Below are 19,706 nucleotides of genomic sequence, written 5' to 3'. Positions count from 1 at the left end.
AAAGTGCAAAAATATTAGATGAAGTACAGATCCTGTGTTCTCACACTTCCACTTCCACTGTGAATTTGTATTTGTATTTCCTTCGGGTATACTCCCCCGCCTCAAACCTCTTTCTCGCCTACACACATACACAAATACACTTTCCTTTCTGTCCTAAACAGACTGTAGCAAAAGGAGAGGTTTTCCTGCAAGTCTGCTCTCCTCCTTTTACTCTATTTGAAAATTTTCAATGAATTCATAGTGGTAAATGCTTCCTGGGCAGAGAAAAATGAGAATAAGAAGCCTGCTTGCCTAAAGGGCTCTGCATTAACCTTGCTACGTTGTCTTCAGGTTCTGTTTGAAAAGCTCTTTTGCTATTTCCGTACAGAGTTTCCATGTTTGTGTGATCTTCTGTAACCAGCTTGATTTTTGTTAATACCAGTTACCCGTCCCTGTGGAGACTAACCTTGAATAGCATGCTGCTTCATGGTGGGAGCACATTACAGAGAGAGCTGAACCGGGCACATACCGCTAAATAAATAAAACTGAGTGACTGCATTTACGTATCTTGAGTATACCCAAACGAAAGCAATGTTCCATCTAAATTTTCTTCCACGTGGAATTACCAGGATGGTTATTAATTGTAATGGAGTCCTATACTGAGGAAAGAGTGAGTAAAGCATGCTAAGTTCAGGGGTAGCTCCTGCCCCTGAAATGGCAAACATTTCAGGGCGAACGTGTCTTCAGTACTATTTATTATTTTTAACTTGATTTGGGGGTGGTAGTTCGGTATATTACATGTTCACAGTAAGTGCATCTAAATATGTTCGCTTTACTTGAGAGAAAAAAAAATGGTGTTTTCCTTGCATATGGTCTTCTGCGTCTGCCTTGTAATTTTCTTGTTTCCCCTTTTTCAAGAGAGGGGTTGTTTTAGCTATTAGTCACCATGTAGATGACTCTATTGAGAAAGGAGGAAAAAAAAAACACCACAAATTGGATGCTTGCAAAGAAAGCAGGTTTTTGATTTCTTGTGCAGATCACGTCAGTATGAAATGCATAACACAAAGGAATGGTGTCAGTGAGAAGGGCCACGCTGCTTTCTGTTCGATGGCAGGTCATGTGCTGCAGCTCCTCCTATCTCCTCGGTCTTCAACGTGTGTGCATGCTTCCTGCCAGTGGAGCAGTTAATGCAGCCAGGCTGCATGTCTTCCTGGGCACAGAGAGTGTTTGGGATGGAATTATTCTGGGAACTCGATCTTGGCTACTGTCTTTCCCATGGGCTCCTCTGCCTCTTCTTCATCACAAGCTGTATGTGCACCTGCTGTACGACAGGGAGCCAGGGACAGGCTCTTGCTGCTATCAAAGCACTACACCTGGCTTGCAGCTCATGTTTGCAGGGAATGAGTGTCACCAAGAGCTCAGTGAATTATCCAGGCTAGGTGAACACAGCCTGGAGACTGAGAATTAAGGCTGCCTGTTATGGGGGCATGGCAGGATACAATAGTAGATAATGCAGTGCAAGCTTGGACTTATTAACTGGACTCACAGCTGATCAAAGCTGTGTAAGAGCTTTTCTGACAAAAGAGATGTTCTTGTAAATGCATTCTACAATCACACATTTTGACTCTTAAACAGGAGCAAAATCCAGAGTTGGATTCCATAGGAAAGAGTTAGAGCAGGGCTGTTAATGCCATCTCCGATTCTTTTTGCTGGAATCTGTCTGTGCTGCCACATGACAGCACTCCCTGCAGTGAGTCTTCCTTCCCTTTGCAAATCCTCCACTGAGGCATGATTGCAATAGTAGATCGTCAGCATCAATTTTAGAAGTTCTGAATTCTGTAGCAATTTAAAGCCCTGAGCAGCTGGAGGAACCTAGCATCTTGTAATCCCTCAAAGGGAGTGATTATGATCACAGGAGTAAACTTCTTGCGTGCTGTCAAACTTGTATTCAGGCAAAGGGCTGTACACAGTGATAGACACAATTCTTAGGAAATTTTGCATGAATTTTTGTTGTGCATTGTGTTTTAGGTATATACCTGCAATGTGCTGCTGACTGTTGCAGTGGATGCATTGTACGAGGCAAGTCATTTTATCAGTTGCAGGTTTTCTTGACACTTCTGTCTTCCTCAGTTTTCCTACCCAAACATACTACAGTTTTGCCCCCACTAGCAAATTTCCCAGCCTCATACAGCTTGTGTGTGACATCCTCCTGTGGCTTTACACCGTCTATAAGCTTCATGAGCCAAAATTAATAAGCAATATGAGAATAGCAAAAGGCTTTGCTGTTTTGAAACTTATTACATTCCTGACTTCCATCTTCTGTCTGAAAGATGTTATCAAAATTGTCAAGGAGCAACATTTTACCTCTTAAGTATGTCCCATTCCTCTAAATTGAGATTGCATGGGACCACCTCCTTTCCCTCTTTCATGAAAGTAGGCACTGGAAGGGTGCTGCCAGTTGCTTGAGAGAATGGGATGCTTAGAAAATGGGACTGATCTACATTGTGAGTCTGCTTTCAAAAGACAGCTGGATGCATGAACTTTTCAGTTATAGGGATACATGTTATGGAGACTTCTGATTAGCAAGCCTGCCATCACGCAATCTCCTCGCCAACTTCATTTATGCTGGTCCTTCAAGATGGCTTTGTGTCATCGAATATTCATGGAGAGAACTACAAACACAGATGAGGGTAATCAGTGCAATAATTCAAGTGCCTTTTTTTTTTGGCCATAAACTGTTTCTGTGGCAGCTGTGCTGCAGTGGTGCCTTGTAAGTCTTTTCCCATTCAGGGAGGATAAGGCCGTGCTGCTGAGAAAGCGGCTGTGCTATCAGAGGGGGACTTGCTGCAGGAGAAATTCAGTTATCTGATTGAGACTATCTGCCTAACTGTTGACTGAAAAAAACCCACCAATGTTCCTTATGTCCTGGTCAATCCTTTGTTTCGTGTTGAACTATGTATTAGGAAAGTCATGTAGCAGCTGGGAGGCATTTTTTAGCTCAGTGTCAGACACTTCTGGTGCAGGTTATTGGTTGTGGAGGGACTGACAAAAAGCGAGCAGGCATTGATGGATAGGAGCCCAGCACGGTCTTGGACAGCTCTGTCTGATGGAGCAAAGAACATAAGTGCCAGAGATGATCTAAACAACAGGAGGAAGAAAAGGGCTAGTGCTGTCAGACACATATGACTGCTGAGGAGAAAAGCTATCTTGTAATACCAAGTACAGAGAAATTCAATAAGTTCACTTTGAGTGTCAAAACATATTGCCGAACAAACTATCCGTAGAATGTGGCAGCACAAGGGAATAAATGTAATCACAAAATAGTCAATAAGATAGAGTGAAAAATATAAAATAAATGCTATGCAGTAGACAAATGTGGAAATATTGTTAGTACCAGTAAACAACAGAGTATTTGATGTCTTTCGCAAGCAAAGCAGAGAAAAAATGCTTTGCATTCTCCTGTATAACTTGTGTTGACTGAAGATGAGAAGGATATAGATAACAGCTTTATATCAAGGTTTAGACTATGACTAGAATATAATCTAGAATGATCTTGTATTTCAAGAGCTGTAGCTTGAAGAGGTATGATGAACTCTTATTGGCAGAAGCAGAACAGTGGAAAAATGATCCAATTTGGAAAGATTTTGCAACAGTCATTAGGCTTCCTGTTGAATGTGAGCAAATTCCTCCAAATCAGCAAACCTCCAGAGAAATGATCTTTTTATTTTGTGAAAACAGAGTTTTCTGACTGTTTCATTTATATACCTACATTTTAACTGTATCTTATGTAATTGCTCATACAGAAAACAAACCAAAACAAACAAAGAAACAACAACCCATCTTTAAATCCATTCAAAATTAAAAATATTTTGGTCTTAGATGGAAAAGGTTGACTCTGAAATTTGGAGGAAGGAAAAGAATCAAAGGTAGTAGTGTAGTACTGGAGCACCAATTATACAGAGTGTCCCCAGGGAATTGAAGTACAATATCAAGGGAACTTTAGAGTCAAGACAGATAAGGAAGTTAATTCTACCAGTATGTTTTCAAAAATGTTTACAGAAGTTGTGGCTAACTAGGGAGAGTGTAGTGCTAGGGCTACATTACTGATGACATGATGGGGGTGGTGACATAAACCCAACAGCGTAAGTGAAATTACATTGCCAGACTCAGAATAGTTATGTATAACCAATTAAAAAAAAAGAATTTATAAAAATGAACTATACTAAAAACAAAGCAAACCCAACCTAACTGGCGGGATGTAGAAGACTTCAGAAAGACACACCTCAAAAGTGTAAGTTAGATCAATTGAGAAAGATAGGGAAAAAAAGCATAAAATTATGTCAAGTTAAATATAAACCACAGTGTTTTAAGAATAAACTTGCTGCAGACATAAAAGTGTTTTTTTTTGTGTGTGTTAAAATAAACACATCAGAAGCAGGAGGCTTCACAAAGAGATGACTGGGTAGATAGGCAATCAAGGTATAAAAATACTGAATGCAAAATTAATTGTGTGCATTGATGTTCACAACAAAGAGGGTTAGAGAGATTGTCACAAACTGAGGAAGATTCCAAATGTCTCCCATCACCTGAAGGTGTTTTAGAAGACAAGAGTAATATTGGACAATAAGAATTGGTATGTGGTAGTATTCACCCAAACAGTGATTTGAAGGAACTCAAATATGACATTTCTGAATGAACAACTGTAACACAACCTGTCACGTATGTCAGCATTGATGCCAAAAGAAATGTTGTCGCCATGACACCAGTTCTTAAAAAGGACTCAAGGGCTGATCCGTGTAATAACAAAATACAAAGCACACGCATTTTTATGCCACTGTAAAAGATCCATGTTGTGCTCATGTCTAGAACATGGTGTGCAGTTTTAGCCTTGCCAATTCCAAAAATGACATCATAGAATCAGAAGAGTTCAGTAACAACACAGGTAACCAGAGATGTGGCGTGGCTTTTATATGTGGCAAGATCAGACTTTGCCAAGTCTATATAGCTGTAAATGGTATAATGGATGTAAAAATGGTTGTATTATTCCCTGTTTCTTCCTAAGGAGGTACAGGCTTAACCAAATAAAAACATTGAAAGCAAACAAAAGGAAATACACTTCACTCGTGTCTTTAAAATGTGAAGTGTGTTGCCATAAGGTGTCACCGAGATCAAACTTATGACGGCTGTCTCTCTCTCCTCAGCACCACAGGAGGCTCCAGCTCAGAAAGCCACGTTACAGCTCAGAACTGGGAAGGCAAACAGGAAATCCTTCTATCTTCACCTGCTTCTTCCAGTTTTCCATAAATTGCTACTGGTGAGCACTGCTGAAGTCAGTATTTGAGGCATGAGGAGCACTTTGGTCAGCCCAAATAAGGTTACACTTTCATGATGCTATATTAATAATAATAATGATAATATTCAACAGAAAAAAACAAACTTCCTTTTATTTGCAACAGGTTTGGATTTTGATGGAACTCAATAGAGTTGAAAGTTTTTTTAAAAAGTGTCAGGCAGCCTTTCAATGTGCTCTAATCCTACTCTTTCTTTTGGTATAATCTCAGCTGATTTAAAATGATGTAACTGACATAGCAAGCTGCATTTAGAAAGATCGTCATTTTCATGTTCAGATGTATTTTGTGCCCTGTTTAGATGATTTCTGGGTAGCAACTGCATGATATATACATGTATGTACATGTATGTTTATATATGCTATGTATATGTACATAAACATGTGTATGTATACAAATATATATAAAAATAAATTCAAGCTGGTAAATCTCCCCATATTTTCCAAACATAACTTTAAAGGATTAATTCTGTGGGCAATGTTCACTTTTTATAGCATGGGGAAAAGTAAATTCTCTTACAAAATGTTTTTCCTCTGCTTTTGAAATTTCATTTTTTCTACTCAGTAGGAATTTTATCTTAATTTCATACCCCCACACTTCACGGTTTGTTACTTGGTTTATTACTCTCACATTTAACTTTATGAGGTCCTGCTTCCTGCGATACTCATTTTACTCATTTTTGAGTCTTGATTTCCTCACAGCTGCTGCTTTGAAGTCTTAGATAACATTCTGAGCACTGCACATTGCTTCTGGTTTTAAAGATTTCATTCAGTGCAGTACATATCTCTTTCTCCTACGTAACTTTTCTGTAAATTTTTATATTCTAATATTCTAGAAATGAATGTTTTGCTTTTAATCAGAGCAAAAATCTGGACTTTTTTCTTAAAAAAAGCTATTAAGTTCTGTCAAAAGATTTGATGATTTATCCTCATCTTCTTTAATGCTTTCTTCAAAGGAATTTGAGTCTTACTCAGGCTAGGAGGATCTGAATCATTGTGTATATCATACATGCACGAAGGGAAGAACTGATGCTGATACTTGTCTTCACAACCTCTCTTTCAGCATCGTGTTCTGTTTGACTTAATCTTGTCCAGGACGAGGAAATGGAGCTGCCAATAACTTCCTTTGGACGATATGAAAGAGTTCTGGAATAGTATGTGTGGAATGGTGAGTATGCACATTGTTTAATGGGTATTAGTTGGAAACAGGCAGATATAAAAATCCAGTTTTTGCCCTCACTTTCCCCATTAAACACAGAGATTAACAAGATTGCATGTGAATCTGGACTGCAGGTCAACATCAGGTACAAACTTCCTTATCAACCGTTAGATCTAGTTACTGATAGCAAGGATTTAGTCTGATTTTTTTAAATTTTCTTAAATGGACAAAATTTCAGTAATGACCTCGTCTGATTCATTGAGCTGAGGTTGTTTTGAATCCAGAGGCAATAAGGATCTATGGGTGGAGAGCTGGTGAGCTCTCAGCTGGAGGAGTACGGCAGATATTCCCACTGTTTTCCCTCCCCTGTATGTGTGCTCTTTATGTGAAGGGTACCATTTTTCATTCCTTAGCCCTTTCCATGCAGTGTCCAGGGATTTGTCCATGGATGCAAGCATGCAGTTCTCATGCCAAATATTTACAAGCACGTAATAGCACAGATGATGCATGCTTACAATTAATGTGCTCTTAACCTTGTCAAATTATATGTATTGTGTCATAAAAGAAGGACAAACGTTTCCCAAAATAAATCTTCCTTCAGAGTCATGATATGGGCAGAACTTTAATAATGAAATATTCTTATTCTACAAAGCTACTTACAGATATTAGCAGTGCCCTTAGGTATAGGCAGATAAGAACCAGGGCTCCACGGTCGGCCCTGGTAATTCTTCTTGCATTTTCCACAGTCTGGGCCAGTTGTGTTATGCTCACATTCACAAAGTAGTCTTTTGTTTTCTTCTTTACAGCCAGTAGCGTGAAGGTTGCACTTACACCTAATTTTAAAAGGCAAAATAAAAGAAGTAGGATATTATTTAGAGCTGGGTTTAGATGTAGGATATTATTTAGAGCTGTGTTTAAGTTGAGATTAAGTTTTACTAAAGCACATTCTATGGCAACCACTCTGCTTCTCGGCATAGCGACTTATGATTGTATTAGCTTGTTTCACAACACATTGCTCATACAGCATGTTATATTATCTTCAACTCACACAGGTCTAACAGCACTAATTTCACCAAGACTCCAAGATGCTGAATCTTTTCTTGTTTTCACTAACGCAGCTCCACTGAGATCAACTAAATTATTCATAATTTTCACTACAGACAGGTCTACAATCTTGCAAAAATTCAGGCGTTACTTGCTACTCATGGATAAAAACAAGTTCTCTGTTTGTGTCCATAGAGACTCTGGCCCAAATTAAGATCTGAATTAGGCCCTGGGAGTCTGAGAAAACAGACTTGAATTAAATATCCTCTACAACGGCGCACTTCAGTAGAAGGGAACCTTGAGAAATCTAAGCTCAGTGTAATGGTGTTTTGCCAGCACTTGCTGGACAAGAATGTCTTGCTCAGAAAGCATTTTTTTTTCCCTGTTCTAATTTGGTATAATTGTAGTAGCTGAAGGTCGGAGGAAATATTTTAGTAGGTGTATTGTTTTAGTTTAACTCAGGAAATAACACCTAATCAAACCTTGTGCAAAATCATTAGATAAATGAGATTCTGCATCTGTTCCTTGAACAACTGTATTTCCTTACATTCCTCTCTTTGCCTGAAACTAGGACACGTACAGAATGGGAAAACTAGCTTCATAAACAGCAAGGTTTTGTTACTTTTTTTTTCCCATACCTTTCCAATAAGTGTCAGCAATGGCTAAAATCTGTTTCTGTTTGGGGCTGGAGAGAAAACCGGTATTTAATGACTCTGGCTGTTTGTTTTCCTAATGATTGTACATGTAGTGATTTAAAGGGTTCTCGTGTGGGCATTTGTCACCTGTTCCGTACACTGACCAATAATTAGAGCAAAACAACACATGGAATGGCCAAGTGCAAATTAACAGCTGTCAAGCTGACTTCCATTTGCAAGGAATATGACCTGAAGCAACTGGTCACATACATATATATCCCCAGGGTAAAACAAACTTGCAGTTGTCATAAGTGGCTGCTGAAGAAAATCTACAAGACTCTGTAATACAGTAGATGGTGTAGTATTCTCTTCGGTGCTAGGAATGAGGCAGATGGAACTGCTCCTATTTGAGCAACACTCATTCTAAAGAAAAACAGGATTGGCACCGTTCAAATGGAAATTAGCAAAACATATCAGACACACCAGACAAAAGAGTGTGCTTCATTTTTATATTGTTTCCAAAATGCTGTTGTTTAAAGACTTGCATCAATTGTGAAGTAAATTTTCCATGATTAGCCACTGCAGAACAAAAGATACCTGTCCGGAAATCAGTGTATGAGATATGCCCTGTTACACAGAGATCTAAGTTTTTGTTAAATGGCACTGCTATTAAGAAAAGTGATGGGTTGTTTTTCTGTGCATAGGAAGATGACAATAGAAGACTCCTAAACCGAAGATACACACAATCATGATAACACAAAATGACCTAAGGGGTCAGAGGAGAAAAAAGCAGTGAATGTGTAACCACTGAAATAAGTGAGAGACAGGAACCAATTTGCTTTCTTGCAGGGGGGGATTTCTGGTTTGTTGGAGGGACATCGCTCTGAGACCGCAAACTGATCTAGGCAGACAGAAATGCTGAGGGAAAGCTGAAGTTCCTAGGGCTCTGGAAGACTGCTGCATACTGGTAAGGAAATTGAGGTGGGGGAAAATAAGCGTAGATACATCTGCTAACTGGTGTCAATGTACATGGCTCTTTTAACAAGCACGTGAAAGTAAATTGTATCAGAAAATCCTATACAAAGTCTGTTTGCTCTGCTTCTACTTTGTTCCTGAGGAGCTGACCCTACTACCCTTGAGCAGCTAGGTTACCTGTGGGGGGATACAGGCCTCGGGACAGCTGTCTGCCTGAAGGGAATGGTGGCTGTTTGTTAAGTCTGGTGAGTTTTTTCTAGACTTTTTTTTTTTTTTTTTAATATTTGTGTGAGCTGCTTTGTGCTGAGCTTGTGAAAGTGAACACCAAGTCCCCACAACACTTCTCTGTTTGGAAAGCTTTCATCCTGATGTTTCTACTACTCATCTGATTTCCATCTTTCCAGTTCAACCTGTGAGCATGTTTCCTGCCTAGGCAGCCTGGTTACAGCACACACAAGAACACATTTCCCTCCAACGTGCAAATCCAATTTTGAATCACTGGAGATTGATATTGCTGTCCAACACTATAAACTCTAATTGTGTAGGAGAACAAATTTGTTTTTCTGACCACTCATCTTTGACAGACTCATTATTTTGTCATAAAGCAATTTAAATGATATTTTTGGCAGTTATATAAGGTGTAGGAAGCATTCTGGCGTGTTCAAGGAACAGTTCTGTTTTAGTGGGAGCAGGAGCCCTGGGTGCGCTGCGTTCCTCACAGATTCTATTTACATATAGACAACTGACATTAAAATGCTGTAAATATCGCCAAGGTAATTGCTAATAGTGTGCTGATTCACTTGCATGTGAGTGCCAACCAACAGACTGGGGGGCACATGAGGGGATCGTTTGTGTTGAAGGGATCATTCATGAGAAAGAAAGACAAGAGAAGCTCTGATACAATTTTTATTTTTTTTTTACAGCTACCCATATGTTCCTCACTTAGATACATTTTTGGATCATTCTAGGTCATAGCTAAAGTTTAAAAAATAGTCTTAAAACACACTTGCAAGCCCTCTATATGGATTCTTAATTGTTACATGCCATGGGTCAGCTCTCTGCACCAATTTAAGAACTTGCACAAGATTTGGCGTGTTTGCTCTTCATGACTGCCCACGCAGGGTGGTGTGCACATGACATAAAATACCATCCCCACAGGTTTAGTACTGGGAGGCACTGCCTACAGTAGGCATATGAAAACAGTTTTAGCAATGAAGTCACCTTAGTGAGCTCCTTAGTGCTAGCAGCTACTTCCAGCACCTTGTTGGTTGTCCTAAAGGACCAGGCTGTTTCGAGCATGACATCAAAGGTGTTAATGCTGTCGCCTACATTATCCCTCTCAAGGTTACTAATGACCTTGAAGCAGCTTCACCAGTGGGATCCAGCTTTCTAATATGGTTTAGCCAAAGACAGAAATTCTATGTTGTAAATGCATTTTAAGTGATGCCTCAGCAAAGAAAGAGGAAGAGAGATATTGTCCTCTTGATAGATTAAGAAAGCACAAGTTAAAATATATGCACCTTTAAAACATCATGAAATAGTTGGGATAAAGACAGCTTTGGATCTGAATTATTTTTCTTTTGAGATTTACATCTAGGGTGTTTTTTTATTTAAATATTTTCTTTGTCACTTTATGAGGCAAACTTGTCATAACTTGAGAAACTGTCTGTACAGGTAAGTGTCAAAATTTTTGTACTGTTGAACGTAGAAGGAAAACAACATGAAAATACATACATAAAACTGTTTTCCCTTTAAATCTCTCATAACAAATGGAACATCTTTTCATAGAGGGATCACTTAGTCTCGGAAACCTCATATGTCTTTTGAATACTGTTATTCATTATCACCCATTACATCATAGGATTTTTCCATGTCATGTCAAAAAAAAACACAAAGCATGCCAGTCCTTATCCTGATTTCCAAAGCTTAATAAAAGTCTACACGGCTTTACTATTGAAGCAGATTTTTGTGGGGATGAAAACAAGTATAAAGGGTGCTATTGTGAAGAAATACAATGATTGCTGGCCAATTTATTTCTGTGAGGATGGAGGAATAGACACTGAGAACACACACATAAAAGAGGTAACAGATAATTACTGCAATCTAGGCTACCAGTGCTCTCTGCGGGGGCTAGCCATCTCAGGGAGTTCTGAGCTAAAAGGGTCAAAACAAGTAAGGCCAGGTGGCAATCAGAAAATGGCCTGGGTTGCTGGCTTTAAGTAGGTCTGCTGAACAAATGTTCCAACTCGTGTGAAGCAGAAAAGTCAATCCTGGTTTTTATTCAGTATTTTTGAGCCATATGAATATGTCAGGTCCATGATGCTCTGCAGAATAAAAGACCAAAAAAGGAACTACATCTTTTTTTCTGGAAGTTATGGATAAGGCCTCTGTAGTCTGCTGCTATACTGTAGATGCTTAATGAGAGTAATGAAATGTGTGTCCTTTGTTTCACTTGTTTATTTTTGGAAAGGCATTTGGTTGCCAGTCTTTTTCCATGAATTTATCTAATACGTCATAATCTCCCACTGAAAGTAAGATTCCTTTGTGGAATGGGGCTACATCAATAATAAGGGATAAAAAAATTCAATAATAACAAATATAACTTTGTATAGGTAGATATACTACTTTTTCATTTGCAAATCAAGGACTAATGTTGGATCAGGTTTTTAAGCTTCTTAAATCTCTAAGTAGCTTTGTGTCTGGAAAAGAAGTTTAACCTGTGCTCAGTAATCCTACAGCACCTCAGTACCTTAGAATCCAGAGATTTACAGAAGCCTCTTCAACTTTGTTCTTTACTGTTTTCTTTGCTAAATTTGGGAGGAAATTGAATTAGATTCCCACAGGCAGTATGGAAAATTGGGGAAAATAGCTTCTTATTCTCCCTCAGATGAGTTTAATGTATCTAGTGGGGAGCAGCAAAACCCAGACTCAGAGAGCATGTTTGCTTTGCTTTGCTTTCTCAGTGGCCTACTTCCAAGCAGTTTAGAGAGCTTGAAATTAAAAAAGAAAACAAAGTCCAAAAGAGCAGCATAATTCCCTTTCCCATAGGAGTGAGAACTTCCTAAGACTCATACAGAAAATATAACATTCAGGGCATGGAATTGCCCACTGTTTGCGCTGAGCCAGCCCAACAATAAGAGCACGCAAGTGCTGAATTTAAATATTTACGCCTTTATATGATTTGTTGTGTTCACACGCTAGTGAACGTTTTGGTAAGTTCTGATTATTTAAATGGGAGCTACCGTCAAGTTAAACGCTGGTCAATACGAACACGAACTGCATGATCACTTCTGATCGATCCACGCCTCAGCCTGTAACTGATGAGTACACGCCTGGTGGATACTCGCTGCTTTCCTTTTGAAGGCCAATGCTAGCGGGGCCAGTGCTTCTGGTCTCGCCGCTCCTTCCCCCGGCCCCTTGCAGACAGACGGCCCCAAGCACCGGAGCCCTGCTCTTCTGAACAGAGAGGCTGCGTTCCGCTCTAATGTCAGCTGAGGGTTCTCCTGCACTTATTCTCCAGGTGCTTACGATAATCTTATAATCAAAGATAGCATATTTTCTGCTACTATTGCAAAGTATAACTTCATTAACTATAGTAGCTGAGGAACTAATCCCCTAACCTCAGAACTCTGGGATTTTCACTGCTAGAAATACAAAGCCTGCTGCCAAAACTTGAGTCCAATGCCTGGCTTTGGCACAATCTTCCTCCTAACTCAGATAACGTACAATACAGAGACTTTATTTAGGGCAACAGTAAGGACACAGGATTGAACCTACAGAAATGTTAGGCGTACTTTTGCCAAGCACTTACTGAAAAAAATCATTTCATTTCTCTCATAGACCATTTACTCAGTCTGGTAAGTATGGTTAAGGAAATATACTGGCTTTTAGAAAATGTTTAAGATTTATGGTTGACAGAGTCGTATAGCTTTACACAGAGCATTCTTTGGTGCTATCTTTTTTTGGAGTTTACTGTTATTGTAAATCAAAGTTATCTTGCAGAAAAAAAACAACAAGATTGCAGTAAAACAAAATCAGAATTGGTATTTCTAAAGGACTATGAATAGCAGATATATCACCAAATGCATTTTTTAATTCATGGTGTATCTTGAAAAGGTGTATCTCATTCACAGAACTCAAGTGCATGCAGTAAAAGCCCCTGGACATCATACTAAATAATATCTTTTAGGCATAAAAAAATGTCATTTCCTAATGCATTAAAGAGTTCATGTTATGTTTTAATACACTTGTATGTTGAACAGATTTTATATAGCAGTAAGGATTGCAATGAAAAGCTTGCCTTTGTCATTTGCTTTTTCCCCCAGAGTATTTTTACTATATAAATAAGGTAGTTATTTGGCAATATGCTGTCATTTTCTTTTATTTCTCTGCTTTCAGAAGTTTATATCTGGCATTACATTCAGCATACAAAGTGTTGGCCTGAGAGACAATTTTGCCTCTTTCATCGAACCACAATCCAGTAGATTTTGCTTTATGTAATGTTATCATGTGATAACAGAATTAAATCTGCAGCTTCAGCAGCTGATCAATTCAATTATTAAACTAAAATAAAAAATAAGCAGCAATTTAGAAAGATCAGAGGCTGGAACATTTGGTTTCTATGACAGTAAATTTAAAAGTTTTTTTAAATTTTTTTTTGGATTATTTCAGTGTCATCCTCAGAAAACACTTTTACACAGATTAAAAAAGTGGTCCAAACACTCAAATATGGTCACCCTCCTGTTCGTCGCTATGTTCTCCCCTGTATCCACTGTAGAATAGAGAAGTTATTCTCGTGATATTTAATCTTATGCCACAAAATAAACTAAGTGTTCTTGAAATGCGTTAGTTTACTAGATGACATCCTTCAAAACAGAAAGCGGCAACTAAAAATGTTTACAAGCTGGATCAACAACACTCAGAATGCAAATACAGAAAGGTGGAGGCAGTAATAGTAATCTATTAAATGTCTTAAAAACAACTAAGAATTTAAGCATTTCAAACTTCTGATTCTAGATTAAAAAAAAAAAAAAAACACAAAAACTTAAAGACCACCAGATGTGAAAATGCTCGGCTCCTTCAGTTTTGTAGGTACACAGTGTAAAAATAATTCAATGATGCTTGTACCCAATAGAACAGAACAATTAATTCTAAGTTATTTCAGTTTACCGCATTAAAAATACCTATATTTAACATTAGATACTTAGATACACCTAGCCTAGTGGAATGGCCAAATGATTTTTCTAATTTTCATTTAAAATTCTCTTGTAAACAGTTGCAAAAAAAAAAAAAAAAAAAAATTTAAGGCATCTGTTTCATAAAGCAATGCAATTCAGGAAAGGGAGTTAGATACTATTTAATTTAGCCCTAACCAAACACCTTAGTAAGGCTGAGAACCCACAAATGTGCTTTAGGACCTTGTTGATCTTAATCTGTAAGAAATTTTTCCAGCAGTAGAACAACAGCAATGCTATTCCTATGTCTCTTTGTGAGTCTGTACGAAAACACTCATTATAGTGTCTAAGTGCTAAAGCTGAAATAAATCTGCCTGCAAATATAGATGTTGTTAGCTGTTACAGAGAACTAACTTCCACCCCTTCCCAAATATTCATTTTTTCTTTTTCTTTGGAGATATTAGTTTTCATGTAAATGTGTCAATAAAGAGAGTGGCTATAAAATCTGCACGAGTTTGCCAGCAGCATGTTCCACGAATAATTTCACCCGTGAACACATTCTTAGCTGATGTAAATCCATCTGGCTCCACTAGAATCAATGAAATTATGTTAGTTCACATTGTCTGAAATGTGCTCTAAATTGTTTCCAGCTTTCATTCATATTATTCTAGGCTCAGTGGCTGTATTTTTAGAGTTGAGTACAAAATAATGGCAGATAATCTTTTTATTTTGAATGGCAGATCTGAGAGCATGGGATGGAAACTGGGGGTGAATGGAAGATAAGAAGCCCAGGTGCGACATGCTTGTAAGGATGCAACTGAGGAGAAGGTAGGATGCTGGTATTTTACACTTTTTCCATGCATCTGTTGTGCTCTAACCTTTAGCCTCAGAAAGAGGAAGTTTTTATTATCTGCTTGGAGGATGCCAAAACTGGGGTGCGTTGCAGTCATGCCTCTCCTGGAGAGGAAGCAAAATCTCTCACGAAGATGAAGATGAATAATGACAGTTTCATGCAGTGCTGCCAAGTAAACATTTAATGCGAGTGATTGTTTTGGTAGGTTCCCAGACTACTGCTGAAGAAGGGAGAAAAAACAGCGGACGTAAACTGTTGTTTTCAGTTGTAATCAGTGTTACAATTAGTTCCTCTTTTTCCTTTTCTCTCTCTACAAATTTTCCTTCTTTCTCGCTGGAATCACTTTGGCCTCATCTACAAAGTTCCTGTACTTCACACAGCAATCTCTCTCTTGCCTGCGTTGATAGGATGGGATGGGAGCGGGGGAAGCACATCTGTTGCAGAGGTACTACACAGCCTAGATGTTCTGAGTTGTCATGATGTCTCACAAAGGTTTTAATTGATTTGTTCTAATTATCAAGAATAACTAGGAGAGGGAAAAAACAACTGAAACTTTCCTCAGTAACTGTTAATGTAAAGTAACTTTCCTCAGTACTGTTAAGTAACTGTTAAGGAATCGTGTTAGTGGAGAAGGGCTATTGGGACAAGAACGCAGCTCTGTCTTCACCAGCGGGAATAATGTAATCTGCTTGGCAGTACCTTGTCATTGTCTGTCTGATCATGCAAAAATGTTCGGTATCGTGCTGAATGAGATTTGCCTTTTTTTTCCTGCTGTCCAACACTGTGCTTAGCCAGCCTTAGTTTGCCATCCATCCACTGGGCAGAAAGTCATTATCAACAAGTCAATACAGACGAATAGATATTCTAAACACAGCTTCTCTGTTAATCTCTATAATAAGTGGAACACATTCCACCTATTCCAGGCAGAATTTAAGCACTATATTGTAACAATTGTTATGTTACCCATAGCAGGTTTGTTCCATAACCCGCTAACTTGTTATGAATGCAACACAAAAACCTCAGACGAAAGGTTCAATAATGTAACACTACAAAGTTTTATAGCTTAACAGACCTAAAAGCAAAAGTTCAAAAGTCTTTAGGAGTCACTGTTTCTCCTCTTTTCCCATTTATCCTGATACAAATCTGAACATTAGATTTGAAATTCCTGGCATTGCATTAACGTGTATCACCACTTTTAACTTTCTTAAGAAACCACTTTTTGTTTTTGTTTTTGTTTTAATTTAGTTAATACCAGTCTTACATCTGCTCAGCAGCAATCCCAAGAAAGCTGCTCTAGGATGCTAGCGATTATACCAAACTTCCTGTCTTTATTTGGAAGTAGGATTTCACAGGATCAGCTGCCAGCTGGTACCCTGATTTTTTTTCCCAGCGCACCACTGAAAAGGAACAATTTGTTGTGTAGGAGGTCTAAAATTGTGGACATTAAATTACTGTCCAAGTAGACGTGCTTACGATACCATTCAAAAATGTTACTTAACTCTGCAGTGGGGGAAAAAAAAACCTTTGTTCTCACAGGCAGAATTACGCAAAGCGAGCTGTTACAAATTTCTGTGACCAATTTATGTTGGACAGACATCTGAGAAGAAGAAATACCTTTACTTTCTTTAGCATAAGGAAAGACTCATGGTGTAGCACCTATTGTGTAACAGTAGGGAATAAAGTATTTTCACGAACCATTGTCAGGGAGCAGCATTTCTGCTACATGAGAAACAAGCAAGGTTAATTTCATACTGATTGCTGTAACTTTTTGAGGACTATAATAGAGAAAAGCAGCATAAAAATATCTGTGGTGTGCGCAGAATTCCACACCAGGGAAACCAGTTCTGTGAAGCAGTACATCTGTTGCTCTTTTCAAAAGATTTTAAAGCATTTCTGTTTAAGAGACCTCCTATGAACTCATTTAAAGGCTCGAATATGCCCCCGGTAGTTAGTGCCGCAGGAATGGTATATATAGAAGAGCGGCGTATGGGCTGGAACGGATTGCCTCCGAGGGAGAGAAAACATGCCTCGAGGCACTCCTGAGGGAGAAGCCATCAACGCAATCCCTAAATCAGCGACCCTGGGGATTGCTGTCCCTTGCTGGGTGCCCCCTGCAGGAGCAAGGGCTGGCGGGGCTCAGGCTGCCCCCCTGCAGGGGCAGCAGCAATTAGGGCAGGGGCCCTGCGTGCAGGGACACAGAGGCGCCTACAGGGTGTCAAACCCACCCCACGCACTCGTGCCATCGAATGCTAGGTTTCACTTGACAAAATGAGACCCCTCGGAGAGCTTTGGTGCAAGGAGCAGCTCGGTCTGTATTGCACCATGGTCAGCAAGAGAAAAGGCCTTCCTGCTGGTCCCGGTATCAGGGTTTTGGGAGGGATGTTCTCCCCGGACTTTCTCTGACAGGCTCCTGCTGTGACCAGCTCCACTTCCGAGCTCTTATTTCAAGTTCATGTGCGGAGGAGAGAGAATTTTACTCAAGCAACAAAACCCTCAGGAGACTTCTGCCTCCATTTCAAAACTAACACAGAGAACAGGGAAAGCTGTGTTTATATGAAGAAAATGAGTCCTAATTCAGAGAAAAGCAACTGCAAAGTAGCATCATTTGCTGAGGGTGACTAATCCTGCCAACGGAGCTCACAGCGGTGCCCGCGCTGCGTCTGCCTGGCTGGGGCAGGAAAGCGGAGCTGGAGAGAGGGCTGGGGGACTGCGGTGAAGCTTAGAGCTTGATCAGGAGACCCCACTCATCTCTTTTTGAAAGCTACCAGAAAGAAGTCAGACTCTTCTCCAAAAAGAAAAAGAAAGCAACATAGCCTTGTTTCTTATTTTTCTTTTTCTAAATGTTCTGGCCAAATTTGCTCCGCGTTTACCAACGATGCGCACAAACTAGCAATAAAACACATGTAAAGAGCAAAGGCCATGTTCTCGTTCCAATTAAGTCCTGGTAATAAATACAGCAATGCATAACCTAAAAGTCCTTAAAAAGCTTAGAACTCCAGTGCTTTGAAAAGAAATGTACATCAAAATCAGACTTCATTCTTTTGTCTTTTTAAAGGAGGTGTGGGGGGGGAAGGTAAAGAAATAGTGCTAAAAGCAGACTAATTTTCAGTGTCACTATGAGATGTCTGTGCACTGACAGGACATTTGGGAAAACCACCAGGATAACTGAGAGCTTAGCAGCGATGGAAATTATTTTGTTCTCTTCTGAGACTCCTCAGAGTCCTGACATGACACTTTTGGAATATGACTGGGCGACCTGCACTCTTGGTAGATATTTTAAAATGATAAATATGTAAACTATTTTTGTATCATAAATACACAGCCTAGCCTAAAACTAACACTTGAACCTGAGAAGTAGCTTCATATTTCTCTTCTTAGGCTTACACCTTCTCTTCCTCTGTACAGAAACCACTGGCCAAGACACATCACTGCAATCACTCTGAAGCGCACCTTCTTACACAGGTAAAATTTGTCCTGCTGGCTCCCCTGCCCCAGAGTTTTGCTGTTCTGCTTCTGGTCATTGATGTTACTGCTAGGTGTTAGTTGCATTTAAGGACTTAGAATTGCATCTCTCCCTCTGCAGTGCTGCCATTGCTGTGCGTTACCAGAAAGAGAAAAGTACCTGCAGGTTGCTCCGCGCGAGAGCTGCAGCATCCCAGCTATTGTTCTCTGCCGTGTTCTGATGGAAGCTCATTCTGATGTTTCTCATAAAGGGTAAGGAGAAGAAAGAACTTGCTACATGGGCAGGTTAATTGATCTCTTTTTGAAAAATCACGTTGCTGAACTTTAACTTTAGGGATAATTATAAGGCACCTATATTCTTTTCAAAAGCACCTATTCTTTTTCAAAGTACCTATGCTCCTCTGTAGAGTGTGTTCTGAGATATTCATGAATAAACTATCAAAGCAGCAGGCTGTAAAACTAACTGTTCAGAGCACATGAACCTGACTACATATTTCAAAAGTGGTTTTGTTCTGGTGTTTTCTTGACTTACATTAGGGTTGACTTTCAAAATGCTTGGGACTCGCGCCCCATTTAAAATAAATGTGAAGTGGATGCTTCTTACTATTTCCAAAATGGACACTCCAAATCCACTTGAAAATATAGAGAACTATTTTGTTTCTCTTTTTTTTCCCCCTTCTTCTTGGTTTCATCTCGATTGGAGGTCATAATTTGAAAGAGAAAAGTGCCCAAACAGAACAGAACATTTCTCCTTGTTTATCATGCTAGCCTCCGTTTTTAAACTTTTAAATTCCATACAGTATAAGCTCCTTGTCACAGTATAATTCCCTCTGGAATTATTGTGATAAGAATTATTTGCCAGTAGGGCTGTGCGAATAATTGATTATTCAGTTCACTGGCTGAACTGAAAAAAAAAATGGGGGAAAAAATCACTTGTGTCAAATGAAATGTGTGGTTTTATTTTCAGGTTTAAAATCTCTTTTCAGAAATTATTTTTGACTTTTTTTTGAACAAAAACATTTCTAAAGGAAAAATTGTGCCTTTTTTGAGGTTTCAAAAAAAAATTAGTAAAAACTAT

At 39.1% G+C, this 19,706-nt stretch overlaps 2 protein-coding genes across 14 annotated transcripts in view; one reads left to right on the top strand and one right to left on the bottom strand.

The window, feature by feature from the left end:
• NTNG1 (netrin G1) overlaps positions 1 to 19,706 on the bottom strand; it is a 157,018-nt gene that overhangs the window by 53,485 nt on the left and 83,827 nt on the right. For all 12 annotated transcript variants that reach the window (XM_083846745.1, XM_083846752.1, XM_083846753.1 and 9 more), the window contains exon 4: positions 7,146 to 7,318. In XM_083846745.1, coding sequence (XP_083702871.1) covers positions 7,146 to 7,318 — 173 coding nt within the window. The remainder of the gene's footprint in view (positions 1 to 7,145; positions 7,319 to 19,706) is intronic.
• The window catches only part of LOC310903457 (uncharacterized protein), an 88,419-nt gene that overhangs the window by 53,610 nt on the left and 15,103 nt on the right, over positions 1 to 19,706 (top strand). For both annotated transcript variants that reach the window (XR_014587538.1, XR_014587539.1), the window contains 5 exons: positions 5,181 to 5,293; positions 6,390 to 6,494; positions 9,014 to 15,141; positions 18,572 to 18,628; positions 18,750 to 18,880. The gene's annotated coding sequence lies outside the window, so the exon portion shown is untranslated. The remainder of the gene's footprint in view (positions 1 to 5,180; positions 5,294 to 6,389; positions 6,495 to 9,013; positions 15,142 to 18,571; positions 18,629 to 18,749; positions 18,881 to 19,706) is intronic.

This window comes from Anser anser (genome assembly GCF_964211835.1).
Source record: "Anser anser genome assembly, chromosome: 8".
In the NCBI taxonomy this organism is placed as follows: Eukaryota; Metazoa; Chordata; class Aves; order Anseriformes; family Anatidae; genus Anser; species Anser anser.
This window is presented reverse-complemented; position numbering and strand designations above follow the sequence as displayed.